Source organism: Drosophila ananassae, chromosome 2L (genome assembly GCF_017639315.1).
Source record: "Drosophila ananassae strain 14024-0371.13 chromosome 2L, ASM1763931v2, whole genome shotgun sequence".
Lineage (NCBI taxonomy): Eukaryota > Metazoa > Arthropoda > Insecta > Diptera > Drosophilidae > Drosophila > Drosophila ananassae.
In genome coordinates this window covers 9,195,366-9,219,662 of record NC_057927.1, presented here as the reverse complement: position 1 = coordinate 9,219,662, position 24,297 = coordinate 9,195,366, and the positions used below count along the sequence as shown (strand labels likewise).

The 24,297-nt window shown below is 44.7% G+C and overlaps 2 protein-coding genes across 2 annotated transcripts; one reads left to right on the top strand and one right to left on the bottom strand.

The window, feature by feature from the left end:
* Positions 1–480: 480 nt before the first annotated feature.
* Positions 481–2,084, bottom strand: LOC6500854 (extensin). Its single transcript, XM_001954004.4, has 2 exons — positions 1,823–2,084; positions 481–1,589 (listed from the first exon to the last, which is right to left on the bottom strand). The coding sequence occupies exons 1-2, from the start codon at positions 1,853–1,855 to the stop codon at positions 537–539; spliced, it is 1,086 nt and encodes a 361-aa protein (XP_001954040.1). The 5' UTR covers positions 1,856–2,084; the 3' UTR covers positions 481–536.
* A 5,286-nt stretch (positions 2,085–7,370) lies between these two features.
* On the top strand, positions 7,371–22,546 carry LOC6499735. Its single transcript, XM_032449743.2, has 8 exons — positions 7,371–7,783; positions 8,068–8,332; positions 12,551–13,209; positions 15,777–16,046; positions 16,306–16,483; positions 16,710–16,816; positions 18,946–19,023; positions 19,081–22,546. Exons 3-8 carry the CDS (start codon positions 12,823–12,825, stop codon positions 19,216–19,218), a joined length of 1,158 nt encoding a protein of 385 aa, XP_032305634.1. The 5' UTR covers positions 7,371–7,783; positions 8,068–8,332; positions 12,551–12,822; the 3' UTR covers positions 19,219–22,546.
* Positions 22,547–24,297: the final 1,751 nt, after the last annotated feature.

Genomic DNA, 24,297 nt, shown 5'->3' with positions numbered 1-24,297 from the left:
TTGATTAAACTGTTTTAAATGGCTCTGATTAATAACTTTTTGTGGAAACTTTTATAGTTTCCTAATCAAACAAAGTGACATATACAAGGTGCTTTTTTCGAATCCGATTTTTAAAAATTAATGACCAGAGACGTGAACTGTGTTAGTATTCAGTATTGCCAAAACCTTTGCACGTGTTTGACTTTATTTTATTTTTGAACTTCGTCCCATTCACCATTTTTCACCATGCATATCGATTTTGTCAGCTAATTAGCATTTGATGGCCCGAATCTCGATGGCAACGTCTGCGCAATCCCATAATAAAACACATATTAGGCAACCCGCAACAGGTTGCTGAATAATATGCATATACCCCAGGCCACATGGATGCCTACTTTTGGGCTATTATATCTCCCACGAACCGGTTAAAATTTTGAATGTTTTAAATGTAAACTTTTGATCGATTTATTTACAAAACAAACAATTCGATTGACAACTAAAATGTAAAAACTAATAAATTCGATGTGAAATTCGGTTTTTTTTTGGAGAGGATTAGTCTAGTTGTAGGGGTAGCGGGAGAAGATCTGCTCCTGGCGCTCGTTCTGTCGGCGGTTCTTGGGCCGCAGCTGACCCTGATCGTTGACCTCCGCTCCCACGGGCACATAGATCACGGGGCTCTTGAAACAGCCCTCTATGCGGGGCTGGGTGCTGGACCGGGTGAACTGCAGCGCCCTCTGGTGGGTGGGGTCCACCTCGCCGGGACCTAGCTCCTTCCGTTGGCACTGTCCTCCAGGTCCGCAGTTGGTGACAAATCGCTGGTAGTCACGGGTATCTCCGGGAGAAGTCTGCTTGTAGTCATAGCCGTCGACCTGGGAGCTTTGGGACTGACCCACTTGGTCGCCGATACGCGGTTGCTGGGGTTGCTGACCCGTGGCTGTCACCAGCTGGACCTGCACTTCATTGGGAGCCACTCCTGAGCCGTGGCCCGCATCCAAGACCTGCTGACCGCCGACGTTCACCGAGGCGTATGGCTGAGGGTTGCCAAAGAAGAGCTTCTGTGGGGGCGGCTGCTGGGGCGGAAGGTACTGGGCCGGTGGCTGCGGCGCCTGCTGGCGAGCAGTGGCGTATCCAACAATCGGAGCAGGACTCCTCTGGTGCGCCGGCAGCAGTGGCTGTTGCTGTTGCTGTTGCGGCGGCTGGTAGTAGCTCAGAGGCTGGGGAGGGGCAGCGGGTGCTGGAGGGGCCAAAGCCTGCGGCGGAGCCTGATAACTGGCACTCACCAGGAGGGGATTGGCATAGGATGAAGTGTGCAGCTGCTGGGGAATAGCAGCCGGGTAGCTGTACTGTTGTTGCTGCTGGGGAGCCTGGTAGTAAGTCTGGGGCTGCTGCTGCACCTGATGCTGCTCCAAGACGCGGATCACCTGGGTCTGATGATCCTCGTAGATGGCGGGCGCTCTTTGCGTTTCCAGGCCATAGGTACGACCCAGAGTTTGCACCACAAACTTGGTGGTTTGAGGCTGCTGTGGTGTCTGAGGGGCGTGGTAGGTTTCAGCTGTGAAAGGAATATGCGGGGGCTGGTAATGGTAGTCCTGCGAGCCGACTAGGACAAGCTAAAGATCAATAAGTGGAAGAATTTAAATAATATTATTTATTATCCCGTTTGGAAGAAACTTTAATATTGAGGTTTGTTTGTAAGGCGTTTTACTTTTAGGAAAATTAACATCACTGGGAATATGCCCACAAATTGGTCCTTTTATATTTCAGATCAAAAATTTGTTACACTTTTTTTTTTTGGGAGATTTTTGGCTTTACACCCGGAAAAACGTTTCTGCGATAAACTAACCATTGAGATCAACAGCCACAGTGGGGACGGCATTTCGGAGGAGCTCTAGCTTTTTTTCGGACACTCAATAGTCGATGCGTTGTGGTTTCTTCGCCGGCTGGCAGCTAAATGAACTCCGGACGGGCTAACACCCGCAAAGCCAACCCACCGAAGAAGATCACTCGAAAACGAGTTTTGGGCCAACTCATCCACAAGAAACGTCTGCTGGATGGGATGGTGTTTTGTTGTGGCTGCTGCTGCTCAGCCTCTTTGATTTGTTGTAACAGTTTCGAACTCACATTTCATAATTTCTTTTCCCCCATATTTATTGTCTCTGCGGCGCATCGTTTATTTGGTTTGTTTATATTTATGTATGTTTTCCCCGCTCCGGCACTTCAGACTGCTCGGCTTGTGGCTTGCGGCATCATTTGACTATCACTCACGCAAATTTTGTCATAATTAAAGTGCCAGTGAAGACATTGTCTGCCTGCATTTCTCCGCACTCGAAAAAAATAAGGCACTTTTTATGAATTTCTTTTATTATGTAAGAATTAATGCTAATGTTGTTAGAAGTATAGTAGTAGAACTTCAATTTAATAGAACTTATTTCATACAGAAACTCATTTAGAATAAGAGCTATTACGTACATGCACATTTATGCATTTGCAAAAAAAAAAACAAAAATACATAAAATTTATATCTAGTCATATAATCTAATCAAATTTAAAGTATATTATTTCTTTGAGTGTCAAGGGCCGTGAAAATGTTTATGGCTCTACCGCTCTTAGCCACTTCAGGTCGGTTCGCTTCGGCCAAGTTTAATGTAATTTAATTTGCTTCGCATCATTTGGTTTGCTTTTTCTGCGAAGCGAGCTATGCTGTGAAGCCCAGTGAAAAGTAAAAGTTGAATCTTGGCTCAAATGTGCTTGAAGACAAATGGTAAAAATACGCATATGTATATTTTGTTGTGTGCGCAGCTAGAGCTCATTTGAATTAGCAAATGACTTGCCAAACTTGCGAACTATAAAAATCGCATAAACCTATTTTAGTTTTCTTTATATTGGGTGTGTTGCGCCAAATGCTTGGGTCTTGAAAAGTGCTTATGCACATAAACAATAATCTTCAAAGATGTTTCTGTAATTGTGTGCTGCGGATTGGTGATTTAATGCCAGTTTGATGGCCCCTCAACTATGTATTTATTCATTAAAGGAGAAGAGAAACTGCATATTGAATGGCGTAACTCCATCGAACAGATGTTCCGAGGCCCAATCTTTCTGCTTTGTTTCGCACTTAATTAGGGTAACCAGATGGATTCATTAATATTCAATAAACCAGTTGATTTGTGGTTGGCTCCGGTGTTGCAACAGCCGGATAAGACGATTGACACGCACGAGAAATGCTTCAGGTTTCGGGGGCATTAAAGGAAGCTTCACGTGGCTTTCGGCATCTGCAATATGTTATTTTCCATTTGATATTTTCCATGGCTGCTGTCAGAAGAGCTGCTTTGCCTCTGCGTTTCCGTTTGACAATTGCACACAGTCAGCTTTTGTGATTGCCTGCGATTCTGCCTCGAGCGCCGAGTTCCTCCCGCCATTTTGGCCATGATTCTGAACGCGGACTAACGTCAATCAAAGACGCGCCCTGTTAATTGCACTTGACTGCCACTTGACACAGCAAATGGATTCCCCTGCTGCTGTTCATGTTGCTCCGGCATCAAACAAAACATCTTGGCAAGCCAACTGCCAACACTTGACATTCGCAATGAATGCAGCCGGAGATCACGGAGGCGTTACACTACAAATATTAAATGTGAGCCTCTGGGGGGAGCTTCCATTTACGGCCATTATTGCTTGAAAAATATGAAATTCCAGAAACGCTCGGCATGTGGAGCCAGTCGACCTCGTTCTGTGTGCTTTTCCTATCACATTCGAATGAATTATTATTTTTTTTATGTGTAAACACGCACGAATCGCGACCCGCTGTCACAGAGCCAGCGATGCACATGCAGATGCGGTGGCTTATCACGCCGACACAAGGGCCGGAGTAGATGCTTCAAAATGCAAGTGGCCAATGCTGCGTGTACGCAATCTGCTTCACTACAGTCGGGAGTGGGATGGAGGAAGTGGCAAGGATGCAGGGATGCGAGAGCGAGGCTCCCCCTTTCCGGGAGTGTGGGTGCGTCTGTGAGTCGTCTGTCTTTGCAGCCAGTTTGCATTCATTCATTGCAGCGTTGCATTCAGGGTTATGAGCCCACTCCATGAGGCGAAGTGGCAGGCAACTTATAGAGATAGGGCACGTGCAACTGCATCTGCAACTGCCCCCTCTGTTTGCCATGATTGTGTGCGTGTTCTTTCAGTTTATTTTTTGCTGTATAAAGCGTCACTTTAGACACCTATTTAGCCGGGTGTAGGAGTGTGTGTGTGTTAGCCAGTTGGCCTTTCAACGCTTTTCTACTTTGTTGCCGACTTTTGGGCTTCGCTGGCAGGTTGCAGGTTGCCAGGGGATCTGCTTAATTAGGCGCACGGCGCAAATTAGTGAGAGCCAAGTTGAATGACCTTTGGCAGACCTGTTAACTGAGCCAAAATGAAAGAATGACAGACAGAAGGAAAGGCAAAATGAAGCGGAACGGGGCAGCAACAAACAATGCAACAGCGCCACCAAGCTAGGAAAATAAAACGAAACGAAAAACGAAGAAAAATCAATTGCATAATGGCGCATGTGTTGCGCAGAACATCAGCAACATCAGCGGCAAAAACAAATGCAGTGGCAGCAACGGCAGTGGCAGCAACACAAATTTGAAACTCTTTTTCCATTTGCACGTTGCAAGACAAAAACAAGAAAAAGGCATCATAAAAAGAAGAGTGTGCATTCAACCACCACTTCAGCAAGACTTGCAGCAGCGATTTCTGCCACACATAGTATTTTTTTTTTAACTGTCGCCGACACACACACACTCGCACACTCGCAAGTATGTGGCACATGTGTGCGAGTGTGTGTTTGGCAGCTTTTGTTTGCACCCGCATAGGAAGCCATTTAAGTGCGGCTTCTTGAGAAAATTGCAGCCGGAGCGGACAGGGAGAGACCCGGCACTGTCCGGATGCAGAAAGAGACAGAGAGTCGAAGCGGCGAGGCCCTTCGAGGACGTCACTAACGAGCAGATACCACCCCCTCACCCCCCGTTCAGCACCCATAATTAACGGCAGCAGGAGCCACAGCGACAGAAAATGCAAAAGCTAAAGAGAGCTTAGCTCCCTGGTGGGGCCTATCGTTTTCTAGGGATACCCCAGCAACAAAATGTTTTTAAAGGGTGAGAGTACACTTCGGGAAAGGAGTACAGCTTTTGTGGAAGAAATTTCCTTTTTTAACCCTTTATGTTGTGTTTTCCAGTGTATGCTGACAGGGGTGGTTTGGAGGATGTGTGGAGGTGTGGAAACCTGGTCGGTGCAAAAGCCTCTGGCTTGTTGGTCGACCCAAGCGCCTTAATAGGCTTAGCAGCGAGTCAACTATCAAAACAAGACCAATAAAAGTTCAGCCCGCCGCTCCACCACCGGCCAGTACCCAGTACTCCGTCTGATACATATCTCCCGCCACAAAAATATGTACATCCATATACATATTCATATACGGCATGCATAGCACTTGCCGGGGAGCAAAACTTTGCCTTTATGATATGATACTCTCATGTTCCAGATGACGAGGCTTTGTCAACGCATGCCACATGGAATATTCATCGGCGGGCTGCAGGCTGGAGTCTGGGGGTGGAAGGACGGCTGGATAAATGGATGCCACAGTTTATGGCACGTTTGTGCCGCAGCCAGCTCTCATTATATTCCAGCCACCGCAAGTACGTGCCCCGGACGGGATATATGAATACGTACCTAGATATACGGCTATCTATATGGAGCATAAGCAGGCCAAGCCCTCCGATTCGGAGCCAGATTCCGAGTCGCAGGCTCGGCTATAAAGTCCTTCAAACTCTTTTGTAATTTGCCTTTGATTAAATTTTTTGTATTCTTTGTTTAGGATGAGGATTTTTCCGTCCATATGGTCTCGAGACAGATTAGAAGCGAGTTGGATACTCTTATTTTCAGGGTGTAAGTAAATAAGTTAAAAGACAAATGTATGATTTACGATAGAAAGTCGCTGAAAACTGTTCATTTACCAGTTGAATGGCATTTTCTTCCAATTAGTCAGATTAGACTACTCAGCCTTCTGTGGAGTTGCATTATTAACATTGCAATCCGGCGTAATTTGATGATTAAACTACTGCAGACACCCACCAGGCGGGGCGCACCACCCCACACCCACACCCACACCCACCAAGGTCGCAGCCCCGGCAGCCAAACGGAGTGCCTCGACTCGATTCGGCTGCATCAGCAAACAGTCGCTCGCTCCACCAGAAAGTTCCTGGGAAATGTTGCTGATGACAGCAGCAATATCATCAGCAGTGGCAGCAGCAACATCAACATCAACATGAACATCACAGGCCTCTCCCCGGATTTGTTTGCCGTCGCTCGCATGTGTCCTCATCAGCGGCCGAGATGATGAAGCACAAAATATGCCTAGGCTTGTTCGCAACTAAACTGACTGACTGACTGGTAGTCTATCTGCAAAAAGAGGAGAGATTCAAAAAAAGAAAAAAGAAATTAAAATAAAAAAGTGCACAAGACTCACACAAACGCAAACAGGCACAAACACAGGCAAGCAGACAAATGAGGACGTCGACGGTGACATGATAGCCTGTGAACGTCTGCCGACCATCCTGCTGCACTGAAAAAAACGGTTTCATCACCCAAATCAGGGGAATAGGTGAGTCGGGATTTAAAAGTTGGAAAACCTTTAGTATAAATATTAAATGCATAAATCTTCCGGCCAAAGCTGCACTTATTTATTTATTATTGTTTCAGTGAAGGACTCCGATGGTCCTTCTGCTGCTGCTGCTGCTTCTGCCGCTGCAGCGTTGCATTGCCGATGTTGCTGCTCCGGCTTGTTCTCTGCTATATTTAAACACGCTGCGGGTTGCAACGTCGAGTCGGCTGGCGTGGCACTTCATTTGCTTCCACAACTCATTCATGCTTTGGAGCCCAGACGGCCTGTCAGAGCCGTCTAAGCCGGGGTAAACACTCTCGCCCCGGCGGCCCTCCACGGCGCCCCTCCCATCCCCCAAGCGACGGCCTCATGTGCCTCACCTACTTTCCGCTCTTAGGCTGTGGCACACCGACTCCGACTTCGGGGTGGCTGCAGCTGGAATAAAAAAGAGAATGCACGGTGCAAAAATACAAAATACTAAAAAAAAAAATGAAAAACTCTGAGCTCGCAAAAACCTCCCTCCTGGGTATCGCTTACAACGGGCACTTGCAACCAGCAACCAGCCACCTCCATCGCCACCGATGTGCCCCACTCCGCATCACTCGGCTGGCTACCCCCTCTCTTAATTTTTTAACGTTAACGTTAGCGTTAATGTTCACGGCACGGCCTTCCTCGAGAAGCTCCTCGCCGGCTGCTCTGCTCTGCTTCTGCGATTTTCTGGCTGCGAATGCAAAAACACAGACAGCAGAGGCTCAGTACGCTCGCGTGCTTTGCATACTTTGGTTGCGTTTTTTTAGCACACTCCTGCCCGGCTTCTGCAGCGCGAATTCGATTCCGATTTTGATTCCAATTCTGGATCGTTCGTCGATTCGTCAATTCGCCTATTCGATTCGCAATTTCGGCAGTTCGTACGCCTTGCAATCAGCCAGGATCCGGGTCGGGACTGGCCGCGTAATTTGCCCGCCGTTTTGCCGCTCTTCCGACTTTTCCCCGCTTCCGGTTGCAGTATTTTTTCCGGTTGCCATTTTCGCGACCGTTTTTTGGCCAGTTTTTGCATTGTTTCGCAGGTGTTGCAAAGACATACAAAAAAACCGAAAAGTGCCCAATGCCGTAAATCAAGCGTCCGGCAATTGTGCGTATTTGAACGGACGGGTTCCGTGCAGAGCAAGAAAAGTATGGAAACAAATATTTTAAATTAATATAACAAATGTATAGAAAAGTCCTCAAAATTCAGTGTACTTAATATTTAAATATATATTTCGAACAGTACCTTAAAGTAGAAAAAAGCTTTAAGTTTAAACTACAAAAATAACTGCTAAAGACTAATAAAATTTATTAGTTTTATTAATTTATTGAACTCTAAAAGACAAATAAGGACAGAAGATATTAGTTTCTCACAACTTCACTGATCATTCAATTTGTTTGGAATATTATTAATTCGAAATTACAATGATTAGTTCTCTGTGCAGCTGTTGTTCTGCGGTCGGGTTCTCCCAACAAGTGGGCGGCACTGGGATTATGTCTCTGCGGGCAACGGGCAGTCGGCCAATTCCCGACAAATGAAGTGCCGCAGCATTTGATTATAGGCAGCGACTCCTAAACCGCTTAACTTCCGCGTGTGCCCTCGTGTGTGTGCCGGTGAATGTGGGTTGCAAGTCTTGAGAGGGCAGGACACCAGAGAAGGACTCACAGGACCCACCTATTGATTACGGCGTCCGCAACGTAAGTAAATTACGGAATTACAGGGTCTATTCGCTGATTACTCAATCAGCAGCCAATGGGTTCATGCCTGATTTTCGAAAACATGGGGGGGCCCAAAGTTTGCGGAAATTGCATATCCGTATCCGGGGTTAATGCACGGATTTATGACTCTGGAGGAGTTGGCTAGAGCCACTTACTTGTAGATGAGACTTCATTGGAAGCACGATTACGAGAAAAATAAGATATATCAGACAATGTAGATATATTCCCCTGAAGTCCTTAACAAAACCTTTTTGAGTAATTAATTTTAAGCTCTGACAGCTAAGTAATAAATTTCAGCAAATATTTTGAATAAATTTTGCAGCCACTGAAGTTGGCTTTAATTTAAAACATTCCTTGTGCCCACAATGTTGCAAGTAGCAGTTTGAGTTATCCCGTTGGCAAACTTACTTAGCTCCTTGGAGTCCTTGCGACTCCTGCCAATTCCCCGCTCACTATTTGAATGGGTTTTTAGTTCTTGGCGCATTTGTTTAGCAAGCAGACATACTTGGCGCTGAATGGAGCTGATGATGCTGCGGGCAGATTCTGCAGATGGATGGCTTCCTTTTCAGTCCCTACCCAGCGAGACCCCAATCCCTTTTTGGGGCCATCTCCTGCCACAACAAAAACCACAGAAAACCGAAAAATCATCAGAAAAAAAATGCAAGATGTGCATTCATGCACTTACCTTCCCCCAGCCCCCAAAAACGAACCCTTCTTTTCAAATTTTTACACCCATTCATCGCGGGCATGAGCCTGTCTAAAATTTGCATAACAAGCGACAAAAGTCGCCCGATTCGTAATTATGTGCAAACAAACGCGGCAAATGAAATTTCAATTAAAAAACGAGTGCGAGCGGGGCTAAAAAAATGAGAAAAGAAAAAAGTGAAATCGAAGCCGAGGAAGGGGTTGCCAGGGCGTGTTCGGGAGGGGGTATTTGCAGGGCTTCCCTTCCGACAACCGCAATACGCACTGTAATGGCCTGGGAAGGGGACCGAGTCGAGTTGAGTTCAGTTGAACCGAGCTCGCCGAGTAGCAAGTGCAGCCGGAGCCGCAGCAGCGTCAGGTGCACTGACATTGCTCCACGAGCCCCTCCGCTCTGTATGCCCCCCCTTCCTGACCCATCTCGAGTGACTGGCACTGCAATTTTGTTGCCAACCTTGAGGACGCCGCCTGGTGGCTGCTGAGCGCCTGCTACTCCAGAGTCAAGGCTGCAAGGGGCGGTCCTTCTAGCTCTTTCTCGCTCCGGCTCGCTTTTCGCTACAACGAACTCTGGAGTGGGTCGATTTCCCCTCCATACCTGGTAGATCGAGGGGTATATTCGAATGGGAAAGGTCGGTAGCATTAAAGTCTCATCAGGAGACGGATTATGTTTATACTTGAATTTAACATAGAATACACGGTAATGTACTGAAGACTTTCTAATAATTTATATTACGGTGTTGTATTCAGATCTATTAGTAACGGGTACGGTTACAAATTTGAATATCCTCTTGAAATCTCAAACTACAGGTATCAAAGAGTCTAAATAGATTTGAAAAGTATATTTTTTTGTGAGCATACAATGTCAACATGGCAGTCAGCCAGAAAAGCTACAGGATCCTGATGCAGGACCTGCTCTGTGCCTGCTCCGGCTCCTGCTCCAGGACTGCCCCTCATCATCACCTCCCATTCCTGGCTGGGAGTGCGCCTTTTTGTGTGCATTGTTGAGAGGCAAGCTTGCAGCTCGCAGTTGCCATTGCAGTTAATTGAAAATACTAAATTTCCACTGTCTAGACGGCAAATTATATGACAATTGTTAGAGCGCGCATGTTTGGCTTTCATATTAAAATTAATTACTCGGGCTGAAAATTTTGCATGGAAAAAGTGACGGCGAAAGCCGTAAACAATAGAACCATTGTCCTAGGCATAGGTTTGTATTTATCTGCCCACACATATGGTGTTGTTTCAGTTTAATTTTGTGCCGGGCAGTCCAAGGAGTTTGGCTAGGCTCTCACCAAATTATAAATGATAGGTTCCAAAATTATAGGGAAGCGGGGTAATTAGGGAGAAAGCGCGCTGCACATTTGCAAATTTTCACACGCCTGAGAGGCCTCAAAGTGTCAATCACAATTGTGGACAGGACAGGAAATCTTATGCAGGGGAAGTTGCGCAAAATTTGCACAATAATTACAAACGGAAAATGTGGGTAGGCCGAGCGAACGAACACCTTTGATCGCCGGACTTTCTGGCAAACACAATTATTTGGCACTTAATGAACAATGAAATTGAAAATTTAAGACGCTTATCGGAGTCAGTTTGCGGCATATGCAAATTTCCAATCCAACATTCATGTAATTACGCAGCTTATACATACGCAGTGCACATATGACATTGTGGGTGGGCATATCCCGTCCAGGTACAGGCTGCATCCGACATTCATTAAGTTGCAACTTGCAGCCTTTTTGGGGCAGGACGGCAAACGGCAGTTTGCTCGTAAATAAACTTCGGCTGCGTATGCAAAACATCTTCAAAATTGACTTTACTGATTTTGCCTTTTGCATTTTATTATGTGTTTATTATGCTAACAATGTGCCGAAAATTTTCAGAGAGGGGGCATTGATGGGTAAGTGTGGTTAAATATTTGTAGCTGCAGCAGCCGAGGACTCATCCAGAGGCGTAGTCGAGAAGGAGCTGCCTCCTGAATAACTTAGCTAAAGAATTTTTGCTTGGATTGATTCCGTCTTTGGAAATTTTGAGTCTTTAAGACACTACATAAATAAATAAATATCGTTTGAAGTGCCATATCTTTCCATGATATTCTATTTGTACTTACTCTTTACCAGAAATCGATAACCCCCTTATTTTAGTGACTGCCTTAGTGAAATCATTTTAATTCCTAAATGGCTTCAAATTGGCTGGAATATCAGTGTACCCCTGCCTCATGGTCTAGAGCCTTTCAGCAATTTTCCTCCATAAGATTTCATAAAGCATCGTCATCTCCGACGACTTCAACCCCTTGGCAGAGGTTACTCATACGCCCCATTGTCCATCCAGCAGCATTCCTGGCTCTTGTTCCAGCATGTGTTTATTAATATGAGAGGCATGCGACGAAGCCAAGTCAAGCCGGGTCAATTAGTTGTCTCTCACTTTGGACGGCAAATCTGAATTCTTGTACATAATTCCACGGGCCGGCAAAACAGGAAATCCAATGGCACCGACTCCAACGGATCCACTCCAATCTAAGAACACTCAATGACAGCTGCAGCATTTTGTGTGTTTTGTGTGTTTGGGCAAACTGTAGCCACATTATTTTCATTATGCTATTGTCTGCCCCCTGGTCTCTACTTTCACTTTGGGGTCTTTTGTGGGATTTTTGGGTCAGTCGGTGGGTGGAGTCGTGCCACCTGGCTGGACAATATTTCTGCTGCCAGCAGACATTTGCATTTCATTTTTCGACAAGCAAAAATATTTTTACAGCCAAACACACAAATATATGTATGTACAACAAACAAAGGAGAAGGATCTGGCAAATAGTTAGGCGACTTCCTTTTGTCTTTTCGTCTGTGACCCGAGGGCGCAGTCTTCCAGTCTCCCCGACATCCTCGGAGGATATGCGTGCGTGGGGTGGGGATGGTGTGTGTTGGTCCATCTGTCATTTTAAGTGGCTTATTCATATGCAAGTGGCTTCCGGGGCTAAGCATATTCAAGTGTTTTAGTGGCCCGTGTACATGACCGAGCATTATCATTAAGTGCTTATAGGCGGAGGACTCCGGGATAGGCAGAACTCTCTCAGAGCTCCGTCTCCCCCGATGCGAGTGAACAATGACTGCTATTAACGCAAATTGATATGCCAGTCCACCCCCTGACCCTCCCTGACCTTCCAGTATCCAGTATCCAGTTTCTGCCGTCTCCTCACCTGTCTGGGCGGGGGTGCTCGATTTAATGGCCACCCTGGCCACCGGAAGTAGTCGAAACAATATTACGCATACGCACTGTTGCACTTGGCAAATGAACGTCATAATAATGCCACTCTTTCCTTGCCCACAATAAGTCAATTTAATTCATTACTGCAGTTAGGGGGGTTGGCTACCGTAATAATTTAATCAGTAGCATGCATTTTGGATTATTCATTTATAACTTTAATAAGTCGATTATTTTAAACATGTATAGAACTTTAACAGCCAATTATATTAATATATTTTCTGATTTCTTCCTCAGAGTATCCCGTTTAACACTTTCCAGTTGCCGCTGCTATGAAAGCAACATCCAGTAGCAGTTGCAGCAGTGCCGCCAGCAGCTGCAATCAACCGGAGGCGGCTGCCACTGGAACTGCCACTGCGGCTGGGACACCCGGTGGAGCAGCTAGCGGATGTGGGGCACCCAGTGCGTCCAAGTCGCACCAACGCCTGGCCAAGGTCTCGTTTGCACCGCTCGATCTGCCCCTCGGCAGTGGGGCCACGTGATACGCGAACGCGCATTCCAGTGGCACCATGCCGCACCACCACACCACCAACATAGTCTGCGAGTGGTTGCGCACCATCGGAATGGGCCAGTATGGGGAGAGTTTTCTGGAGAATGGCTACGACGAGCTGGAGATCTGCAAGCAAATCGGGGAGATCGATCTGGACGCCATAGGGGTGGAGACGCCCTCGCACCGGGGCAAGCTGCTCAAGAACGTGCGGATGCTGCGGGAGAAGGGGGCGGCCATTGTCTATGTCCTAATCAACGACCCCAAGGCGGCGTCCTTGAGCAGCAGCAACGAGATCCTGGCCACCGACTGTGATACGCCGGTGACCATGAAGGAGCTCGAGGCGGTCATGAAGCGACATCTCGAGGCCGATGGCATTCGCCTCACTGCCCACCCATACTCCACTCCGGTAAGTATAGATTCGTGGGGCACATCACTTTTAAGGGCACAGCTCGATCGATTGTTTGAGATTTTTAAATTTATTTTCTGCAGCTTTTAGCTATTTTAAAACACTGATTGAGTTAACCCCAGAGCTCTATTAGTACCTTAATTTTCACCTGTTTAAAACATAATTTATTTCCAGGTTTATAATAGTTTCCCCCACGAAAACAAGCCAGGCGATTGTTCTTATCTTTGGTCATTTTGTTTAGGGCTCTGGCAATTTGCATGCTGCCACTGAGCCCCCCGGGAGAAGTGGGGATAGACGTGGGGCTAGTTAGGGGCTAGAGAGGAAGGAAACCGGGTGGCCAGGGTCCAGGACCGCCATAACATTGCAGTGTGCAATGTGTGACAGGCGTTTGGGGAGCCAGTGAGCTCTGTGTGCGCTCTAATGTGAAATTAACACGATTTTAATTTAGTTAAACCGAGTGGCCAACCCGCTGGGCCACCTCAGCATTCCCAAGTCCCCTCCTGACCCATTCTAGCACCTCCTCCCACAGCCCATGCCCATTCCTGGTTTTTGTTTATTTTATTATATGCATGTCGGTGGTCCCTGGCCGGGGAAATGATTTTGCATTGCGTTAATTTTGTTTATTTTGGCGCGTATTTTTTGGTCACTGCTGCTGGCTTAGAGATAAAGCTCTGCATTGTGGTCACGATTCGCCGGCACTGGGAAGGGAGCTGTGGGGGGAGCAATTAAACGATCGGCCAAAATGGCCTGGCCAGCAAATTGGAATTTTCAGCCGGCCAAAAACCGCGTAGAATTTTATGGAAAATAGAACCACACGTATGGACTAAAAACTACTGTGGCTAAAAAATGTATTGAACTTGAACTTTAAAATTTAAAATTAAATATTTTGCTTTTCCATAGATTGTAGGAGATTCTTAAATATGTTGTTTTTATATCAGATTTATTTAATATTTGGTTTCGGGAAAACTTACATATATTTCTTTTAAACCCTTCGCTTATTTCAAGAACCACCCAGTGTGTCTGTGTGAATAAATTCATATTGAAAGGCACTTGTCAGCCAGGCTGGTTCTGATGAGTCGTTGGCTTTTGTCCACATTTTTCGAGTGGGGGAGGGGCGGGTGTATCTGTGCATTTTTATCTGCAGTTGGCTGAAAGCATGTCACTGGTTCAGGTACGCCTGCATTCCGCCAAAAGAAATGCAATCTCAATGCAATGCAAATAGATGCGTGCCCATCTACATTTAAAGTTATTTGAAGAGGCATGCCTCATCTCGGGGGCGTGGTGCTTTCAGCTGAAATGGGCGTGTCGCAGAGGCAGTGGCGCCTATTGAGCGCATAGCAGAGTGTTGACAGTTTCGCAGACACTATTCGAGAAAGCTCCTTAGTATGCAGGACATGCGATTCTTTGGGTTCCGCTTCAGCTCCTCCTTTAGCAAGGCACTTGGAAAAGCATATTTTAGTCAGGGTTCCCTCCCAAACGTATCTGCAGTGTTTTAATTAATCATAATTTTGATTCAAAGAGGTAGAGTTTGTTTTCTGTGCATATCTCTTTGGCAGTTCCTGTCAAGGAAGGCAGACATCTCCTTCGGCAGGAGCCAAAACTTTTCCGCAAGCAGAGCTCCAGAAATCGCTGCTTTGCATTGTAATTAGCTTTAGTTGCTATTATTTTTCTGGAAGTACTTGCTTGCGAAATAGTTTGTTTGCCAAGTTGTGGTTAAATATTTACGATTGTTGCGCAAATTGAAATGTTACTTTAAGGCTCAAATGGAATTACAGCGAGTGGAGAAAGCGGGAAAGCCGGCGGCAAGGAAAGGTGTCTGCCGTAGTTTTCTCTGAGACTTGTTGGCTTACATCCGCCCATCTCATTCGCCCACTGTGTAGTCGAGCTGTCTGGGCGCGAGTTGCAACTTGAACTAATTGCACTTTGCGCTGATGAGGCAGACATCCCTCTGGGTGTATCTGTGAGTCTGCCAGGGCGCTTGTGCGATTGTCTGTGTGTGTATTTGTGTGTCTAACTGACTGACAGCTGCAGACAAGTTGCATTTCAGCACAAATGTTTGCATGTGCATTACTTGAATGCGGCGCTAAATGAATTTGCCAAGCACGAGGGGCTGGGCTGGGCTGGTGCAGGGCACAGGGGCAGGTGCATGTGCAGGCTCAGATACACAGATGCAGATACGGATGCCGGGGTTCAGTCAAAGCCAGTGGCAGCATAAAGGAGCACGATGCTGCCGCTTCAGTGACCGCTTTGAATGTCAAACAGGACACATTTAAGTGGCAACCTCACGCTAATTACCGGAAGATATTAACACTTGTGTGTGTCTGTCTTGTATCCTGGCTACCTAGCGACCTTCTTTCTCCTCTAGACAGCCACTTTTGACCCTGGCCTCAGAGTTCTCCTTCAGGATCTGTCCGTAGAAGCATACAGATGAGAAATGTGGGTCTTGGGGAAGTCCGAAATCAATCAGATAATCTTAATTAGATTCCATTGATTTTATGAGCTTTTTTAAATAAGATATGTAGGATATCTCGTAGGTTTGTGAATCCATATTAATTCTATCTTTGCAGGAGGGCAAGCGAGGCTACCTGGAAGGACTGGCCGCCCACTACAGCAAACAGATCAACATGCCGTACGAGGACGTCTTGGACGCCATCGAGCAGGTGCGTCTGTCCAAGTGGAAGGAGCGCCACGTTCGCATCTCCACTGGCCACACGCTCAGCCGGAATCGGATGGCGGGGCCGAGCTGCAGCGGATCGGGAATGAGCGGGGGTCTGGTCGGTTCCTCGGTGCTGCCCACCAGCCACAGCCAGCCACTGTATGTGCCCGGCAAGTACTTGGTAAGCGACGCCATTCCTGGTACCCTATGACCTTTTATAACCTCCTTTGCCTGCGGGAGGCTTTTACGACCGCCCGAGCTAATCAGACTCTAATTCATTCCGAGTTCGTTTATTATGCAGACACATGTGCGCGGTTATATATGGCTCTGCACTGTAAGAAATCCACCCAAAAGTTTTTATTATGTTTGCAAAAATAAAAACGTGTTTAGTAAGAAAATAATCAATTTTCCAAACCTCCTTTGGCTGTAAATTTTTAAAGCCATCCAGCTGCCTGTCGAACCGCGAGGAGAACGAGATCTACAGCTACACGCAGAACGACTTGGCCAATAGGATGGCCCGGAATGCCATCGACTCGAAATCGGCTCTGAATCTGAACGGAATGCAGCACAGTTACCCGGGAGCGCGGTCCAATTTCTTTTACGACTTTTCGGCAACAGGTGAGAGAGATCCTTCCGTGGATGCGGTTAGAGACAGTTTGTCGGCTGTTTGGTTTTTATGGCTTTTAATTCAATTAAATTGGTTTTTACGCTTCAACTTTGACTGTCTGGTTAATCAAATGAATGTCTGTTTGATTCTCGATTTGATTGTTCGCTTCATTTCTTTCACGACTCTGTATCTGCATCTCTGCACCTGAACCCGGATTTGGATTTGTATCTGTGGCAGAGGGTCGGAACAAACACAAGCAGCGGCGCACGGTCTTCGCCCGATTTTTGAACGGCCTTCGGCAGAGTGGAGATGAACTGAACGCCGGCGAGGGAATGCAACTGAAGGTGAGTCGGAGGTCATTCCATTAGGAACAACTCACACCATGTGTGATTTTGTCATTTCCGTAGAGGACCTATCTTGAAATGGGCCACAAAAATTTTGAAATGGTCGTTAAGGAATTGACTTTATTTTGAAAAAAGTTAACAAAAAAATATACATAGATAATTTTCGTGAAGAAATACGTTGTGGTGACAAATATAAGTGTCACTTTCGTAGGTCAAGCATCCGAAACTCTTTGAGGTGCTTGATATTTAAGGAAATGTTTAAAGTTTTTGGCATTTCTCTGGCAGCTTCCTTATTTGAAGATCGGATGTCCCCTGAAGTCCCCTCCGTCTACTTGCTCGCTACCCATTTCCCTAGAATGCCATAAAAAGTTCCATAATTCGGAGCCAACTTCAAAGCATTTCCTAGCCGCATTCAAAACAAAAACTTTTCCAATGCCCAGCCCATCCGCTGCTCTGTTTAATGTCGAATTTTAGCCATAGACAAGTTTCAGAGCCTCCCCCTCCTGGCTGGGAAGCGGCGGTCGGGATCCGGACTACTTATAAAATTAAATTAAAATATAAAAACCGCGTAAACCTACAAATAACAACGATGGCCGCAGGACCAACAACACTAGTTGGGGAGGTCGCGTTTGGTGGGGAAAAGTGGGAGCCTGGGGTGGGAAAACTTTATCAAGGCTAAGCCGATAAAAGGCAATTACCGTTAATTGCGTTGACTTGCGCCGGGTGAACGGTCCAAACCAGACAATGGCAATAACGCCAAGAGGTGGGACAGAATGGGGCGGTCAGTGGACAAGGACATGTGCCGGATGCAAATGTCAGACTCCGAGATATGAACTGTCGATGGGAAAGGGCACGCTGCAAGTGCAGGTGGCAGATGCAGATGAAGTAGAACTTTACACTGCAAAATACTATACGATTTTAAATATCTAAATGGATGACATTATGAGCGAATTTAAAAGACATTTTGACTTTTTCTAGGCGCCTATAGTAGTTGCTTGAAAAGTATACCTATTTTTTTGAGTGTCCCAACTGGCAAAGGGATCACAGAGCACTAGAGCGCCAATCGCATTGTCGGGGGCGTTATCAAGGACCCGAGGAGGAGCACGTCCTGGCAAATCCGCAACTCCGCAACCTGGAACCTGGTACCTGGTCATTTGCACCTTGGCGCGTTTCGGGCTTTGTTGCGGTTGTCATCCCGGAAACGGGAGAGAGTTGATGGAGGGGCCACCTCTGCCTACACACGATTGTCTTTTTTCCGTTCGCATTTGTTTTTATTATTTCAGGCGTGCCAATGTGTTTTGTTTTGTGTGTGTACCTCCGCTGTGTACTTTTCTTGCTTTTTTTTTTACCTTTTATTTGGGACTTTTTTATTTTGGCTTGCCGTATTTTTTGGGGTCCTTTGGACCCGGCGAGAGTTTATAACTTTTTGTGTTTTACGGTTGTTGTCCGGTTTTTCTTTCGCCGGCTGTTCATTTAATATTTAAGCACAATTTGCCGCTGCTGAGTGGACGCCAGGACTGCAGATTGTCCAGCTTGGTCGGACTTTTTGGACTTTGCTGTCCAGTTGCCCGGCTGTCCGGCTGCCCAGCGAGTTTTGCGGTCAATTTCGAAAATGACTTGGGCTAAGCACTGGCACAGGCGACAATTGTGCTCCGTGTTTTTGGGGGACATAACTTCTTTTGTGTGTGCGGCGTGTCCTCTGGCACTCATTACCTTTCTTTGCCCAATGTTGCTCTGTTTCGGGGATTTCCTTTCCCGCTTTTTCACTGTGCCAGCCAGAAGTCAAAGGTCGCCCGGAGCGCGTACTCCGGCTCCTAAACTTGCACTCATTATGCGGTCTGCTGCGGAAATGCTCCTCGTCCTTCGGGGACTCGACTGCTGGCCTTTCATTATACTTATTCGGCTGCCCCGCCGCTTTCATTTGACATTTCTATTCTGAAGCCCTGGCTGCGGTTGTTTTGAGGTGTCGATTTGTTGGGTTGGCTCTCGAGTTAATGAAGTAATCATGGGTGGGCATAATTCTGTGGAAATCATGTTAAACTCTAAAATTATTAGGACTCTTTAAATTTAATAAATTGAGGGAATAAGAAAGCTTAAAAATGAAGTTTATGTTTTGCTCTATTTTTCAGACAAACGAGAGGCTAAGAAACTGTAGCACTATGAAGCGACCAGAGCCACATCAAGATTTTGAAAAGACCATACAGAGAGTAAATATACTTAGAATCATTCACTTCATGGCATTATTAAGAGTTCTTATATTGCAGCTTAAAAACCAAAAGGCGGCCCAGAAGAAGCCGGCCAGTGCCCCTCTGGAGATGGCCCTGCACGAGAGGAACAAGGGGGAGGTGGCCCACACCCACGTGACCGAAATGCCCTTAAATAATTACACAAAGCATCCCTAGGATACGGCCCTAAGCAGCGCAGCTGCTTAAGTCTTGATATCAGATATCGGATACATTGGATCCCAGATCCCGATCCTAGATCCTTAATAAATCAATCCGTTTTCTCAATCAGGTGATATAATAAACAGGAGCATAATCGACATAGGATGAGGCTAAACAGAACAGGAAATCTATCCAGTCAACAAAGCAATATGGAAACACTCATAACTTAACAATAGGAACATAAATAGACGTAGGAATTAAAGAGTAATCGTTGAGTTAAAGCTTACCTATAGGACTAATTGAGAGACCCAACCTGAATCAGCACTTGAACCCACTGTATAGTATAGCCACCTGACCAATAATAAAGAGTAAGCCTAGCCTAAGCCATACACATCGAACAACGCAAAAGCGGTCGCAAAAATGGCACTTAATAAAGTCCCTAAGACTTTTTACTTGATTTTTTTTAAATTAGTTTAAACAGATTGCCAATAACCAATTGGAACCAACATAGGATCTAGGAAAACAAACAATGACAATTTTTTTTTTTTAACTATTTGACTTATAATAAACTATGATTTAAATAATTTTTTTTTTATTATTTATCGATTTGTATTTATTATTTTATTTTATTTATTTTATTTTATTTGTAAGATAATTTTTAAAATCATTTTTTCTTTGACAATTATTGAAATTATTATTTCAGGTCACAGTTGTTCATTTTCTTTTGGAATTATTTTTGAAAGAAGTGTATTCCGATTTTCGCTATTATTGCGACCGTTACCGTACAGTATAAACTACACACTTCCATACCAGAATCAATCTCGAAATGCTCTTGCCCCGAAAGTCCATCGGCAATTATTTGAACACCCCGAGACCGAGAAAGCAGCCGCAGCAACAGTCTGCGAATGCGGATACAGATGCACCGAGAACTGGCCGGGGGAATGTTGACAAAACGCAAAAATCCAACAAGCTTAACGTTAAATCAACACGCATACACCCATACAGAGCGAAGAACACAAACGCACACATCCCAGCAGCCTGGCAAACTTGTTCTAACCGCAGACGTTGCACAGACTGACGGACAAGCGGACAGACGGACGGTGCCGGATCTCCGGGCTCTCCGGCTCTGGCATTTCCGTTTCAACTTGGCACTGCATCGATTTTGGTCTTTGGTTTTTCGGCAGCCTGCAGGCCAACCTGTCTTTTTTGCATTTTAATTGCATGTTGCGCCCGAAAGTATGCAACATGTCCTGACTCTATCTTGCGCTGCATATGTGTGAGTGAGTGTACATATACGTGTGGGACAGAGAATGCGATTTGCATTTTTGAGCCAGGCAACGGCATTTGAAATTCGTTTTTAATTTTGTTTGCTCTTTGGCCGAAAGGCTTCAAAATGGTCGATGGCCATTTGCTCGCGGTTGTCTTTTCATTCGTCTACACTCTAAGAATCGAGTTTGTTCTCAGTATATATTCGTATGTACATATGAATAGAAAATGTAAATTCAATTATGTTTTCAAATCTTAAAGCATTTCAATGTCAAACTAACCTAGTTGAGTTCTCGAGTGCTATGTAGATTTTTTGTTTCTTTGAGTGCGCTTTAAAAATAAAAGCCATACAGACATCCGGAAAAACTTTGGCGCTGCAGCTGCGTTTATTATTAAATGTCTGCGGCGCCACGTTGAGCTGCCAGAAAATTGAAACATTTACCCGCTACGTGAGTGCGTTTGGCGGCCATTTTGATGCCAGTTTCCGGTTCCGCCTGCTGCTTGTCGCCTATCGCCCGTTGCCGAAACAGCAATTAGCTTAAGCACTTTCCCTCTCCCCTTATGGCTAAAGCAGATCCAACTTTCCCCCACAAAACTTTTCCATTGCAGCCATTTAATAGGATATTTTATTGGATTTTTTTTTGTGTTGAACTGCGTTAACGTGCAATTAACTCTGCCAGGGCTCGATGATTGTTTTATTTAAATTAAATTAAACGCAGAACAGCCAGCTAACCAAGCCAACCAATCGAACCAATCCAACCAGCAAGCAATCCAGCAATAGTGAAATAGTATAGACAAACAAACAAACAAATGCAAACAGTGAAAAAAGGTGAAATTAAATATAGGCAAAGTGAAAACAAAGCAACAGACTCTGAACGGGCAGTCAAGTGTAAAATTGTGCGCCAGTTTAATATACATATAATTGTTTAACTACCAATAGGCATAACACGTATACATATAGATTCAGATACAGATACAGGTACAGATACACAGATGCACAGATACAGATCCCAGTTAAATGGTTAAAAGCAGAAACAATGAGAGCAATCAGCAGAAATAGACCACAGCAATTAAAGCGTAAACTGTAAAATACAAAGTCAAATTTCAGACTGCAACGCTCGCTTTAATTTGGATAAATAATAATAATAAAAATTGATTGAGAATATATTGTAGTAATAGCATGACTGCCAATCAAGCGAAAGGCATTTCGAAATTGATCCCAAAATGCACACAACCAGACTAGAGAGGTGTTCAGAACAATTAATTCATGCGTAAGCCCAATCATAATTTAAACTAGGACGGCCGGTGTTGGCCATAAATCAATGGGCCCACTTTCTGGCCATGGGTCGCAAGGAGTCGCATGGGTCGCACTTTCTCGCCCGACCACAATAAATAACATAGACGGAGGAGTCTTAATTGGAAACGGAGCACGAATATGAGCATCCGACAGGCATTATAAGATATATATTATAATAGTTATTAGTTTATTATGGATATTAATGACTTACAATTTATACACATTTACAAAATACATATACACCAACAAAAACATATATATACTTAGCCCCATACATACGTATATTTACAATCAAAAGTTTATGGTCAGAAATCGACAAATTTTAATTTACATACGTTAGTATTTAAGCCTAATGCCGAAAGCATTTCAAATGCAAATGGCCGCGAACAAAAACAAAAAAACGGGAAAGCAAATTGATTGCCAAAACAAATAAATAAATAAATAATTTTTATGAAAATAGGGCACGCGTGAAAGCGTAACAGATTCCCCGGCATCAGCAAATAAATTCAAGCGTACATGGTAAATATATGCATATATATATTTACTGATATTTATATAGTTATATGTATACACCCCTAGAATATGGACTGTGTGAAATATTTGTGGAAAACAAATATTTAGCCAGCGTATGCGCCAAATGTTTTGCAGTCGAATTAAAAAAAAAACCCAAAAAAATGTTTTCTAAAAAAAAGTGTAGCAAATTTGCATACGTTTTTGGCCAATTGAATGAAATACTTTGTAAGGTTGGTTTTCATAGAAATAAAGATGTTTCCCAAAATTTAATGCAAACTAATGTTACTCAATAAGTTGGGAACAGGGCGGGCGGAAAATGGAAAATGCAGGTGGTGTCTATCCCTGATATCCCCTTGTAGCTGGGATGCCTCGGGCGGATGATTGATGATTGCTATGACGCTTCCTGCCAGCAGAGATTGGCCAAACCCCATAAAGTGGCGGAAAGTGCAGTAACTTACGGGCCACCAAATGCGATGGAATATGTCAATTTACTAAGTTAGTAATACTAACCGAAACCTTTAAGATTTTCTGAGTGATCACCATAAACCGAATGTCTACTTTTTGAATACAAGCCCAATAAATTTGACTTAAATAAGATTTCCTTGGACAAAACTCTAATAAAGAAGGTTAAAGAAGATGTCATACAACAGGTAATCATTATGGTTTCCTTACTTTATTTCAAAACAGAACTCGTAATATACAGATTCATTATATAATTTCCGAAAAATCTATCCAAAATGGCGCCATGGGGCGTGGATCGAAGCAGTGTTGAAAGATACTTTCATTGAATCCAAGATTGGAATCCCGTGAGTATTTATAAAACCAAAACAATAAACCTTATAGCCTTCACAATCGCCATCCCGCCAGTTTTGATTAGTTTTCTGGCAAAAGTGGATTTCGATGGTTTTGTATCCTTTGCAAACGCTGTAATTAAATTAACAGACATAGGATTCTAAACTTGGATGCCTCTAAAAAATCTCGAAAATTATCTCCATCGATCTCTATCATCGCCATCCCGCCAAAGTTTCGATAAATTTTTTGGCAGCATTCAGAAGGTGGAAAAAAATTGATTTCAAAGGTTTTAGGTCCATTGCGTAGGCTATACTTAAATTAAAAGACTTAAATTAACTATACTTAAATTAAAATTAAATTAAAAAAAGAATTATGCATAACGATGAGAAAAATCTTAAAAACTCACTGACTGAACTCTTACTCGAATATTCCCAAACAAATATGCATCTACCCCATTTGCCTACCATTATTTGAGGCTTGAACGTGTCATTGTAAGTTCAAGTGTAGCCAAGAGCTGGAAATCAGCAGCAGGAGCAGGAGCTGGAAGAGAAGGCCTCCAGCTGACTCCTATTGAGCCAGTGGGGATGGGTGCTGATGATGATTGTTGTCGTTGCCGTGGTGGGGTTACTACTGTATAGTGTAATTCGAGGGGGGCTATCCTGGTATCCGGGACTTTTCGGGCCTGGTCCGACGATTGTGATGGGCACAAAAGCCAACGGCTCATGAAAAATGCATGTGACTCGGCTGCCTCATATGTTTTATGGCTTGTTGAATTCCGTCGTTGCCGCCACCCCTCACACTCTAGTGAGCCCTGTTTCTGATTCCAGCTCTGCTGTAGTTCAAGTTGTAGTCAAAGTCGCATCGCATCACTACCGGAGCCTGTTAAATTAATAAAGGACAGCCGTGGCAGCGGGAGGACCCTGACAAAAATGTTGTATGCGGCCAAAGTTAAGGTTTGTTTTACAACAGCTGTGCCGGAGACGTCCGAAGTCTGTCCAAAAACTGAATGCCAACGGTCTGGGATAATATGTTTAATTTTCTCATACATATTTCCCTAGCTTCTGGTCTGGTCCGAGTTTTTTCATCTGTTGTTTTCGGGTTTCTTTGATTTTCATCGTGTGTGGGTTGTCTAACGGAGTGGAAGTTCCCGTTCTCCATCCCCCCAATTTTTTATATAAATTTTAATTTCCGTTTGCATTTTGCACGTTTTTCATAATTCATGCCCTCGA

Excerpts from the sequence above, each read along its gene's own strand:
- LOC6499735 (XM_032449743.2), top strand. The coding sequence starts at position 12,823 with ATGCCGCACCACCACACCACCAACATAGTCTGCGAGTGGTTGCGCACC. Across the intron at positions 13,210-15,776 it reads CCCACCCATACTCCACTCCG|GAGGGCAAGCGAGGCTACCT; the intron begins GTAAGTATAGAT and ends CTATCTTTGCAG. Across the intron at positions 16,047-16,305 it reads ATGTGCCCGGCAAGTACTTG|CCATCCAGCTGCCTGTCGAA; the intron begins GTAAGCGACGCC and ends AAATTTTTAAAG.
- LOC6500854 (XM_001954004.4), bottom strand. The coding sequence starts at position 1,855 with ATGCCGTCCCCACTGTGGCTGTTGATCTCAATG. Across the intron at positions 1,590-1,822 it reads TGTGGCTGTTGATCTCAATG|CTTGTCCTAGTCGGCTCGCA; the intron begins GTTAGTTTATCG and ends ATTGATCTTTAG.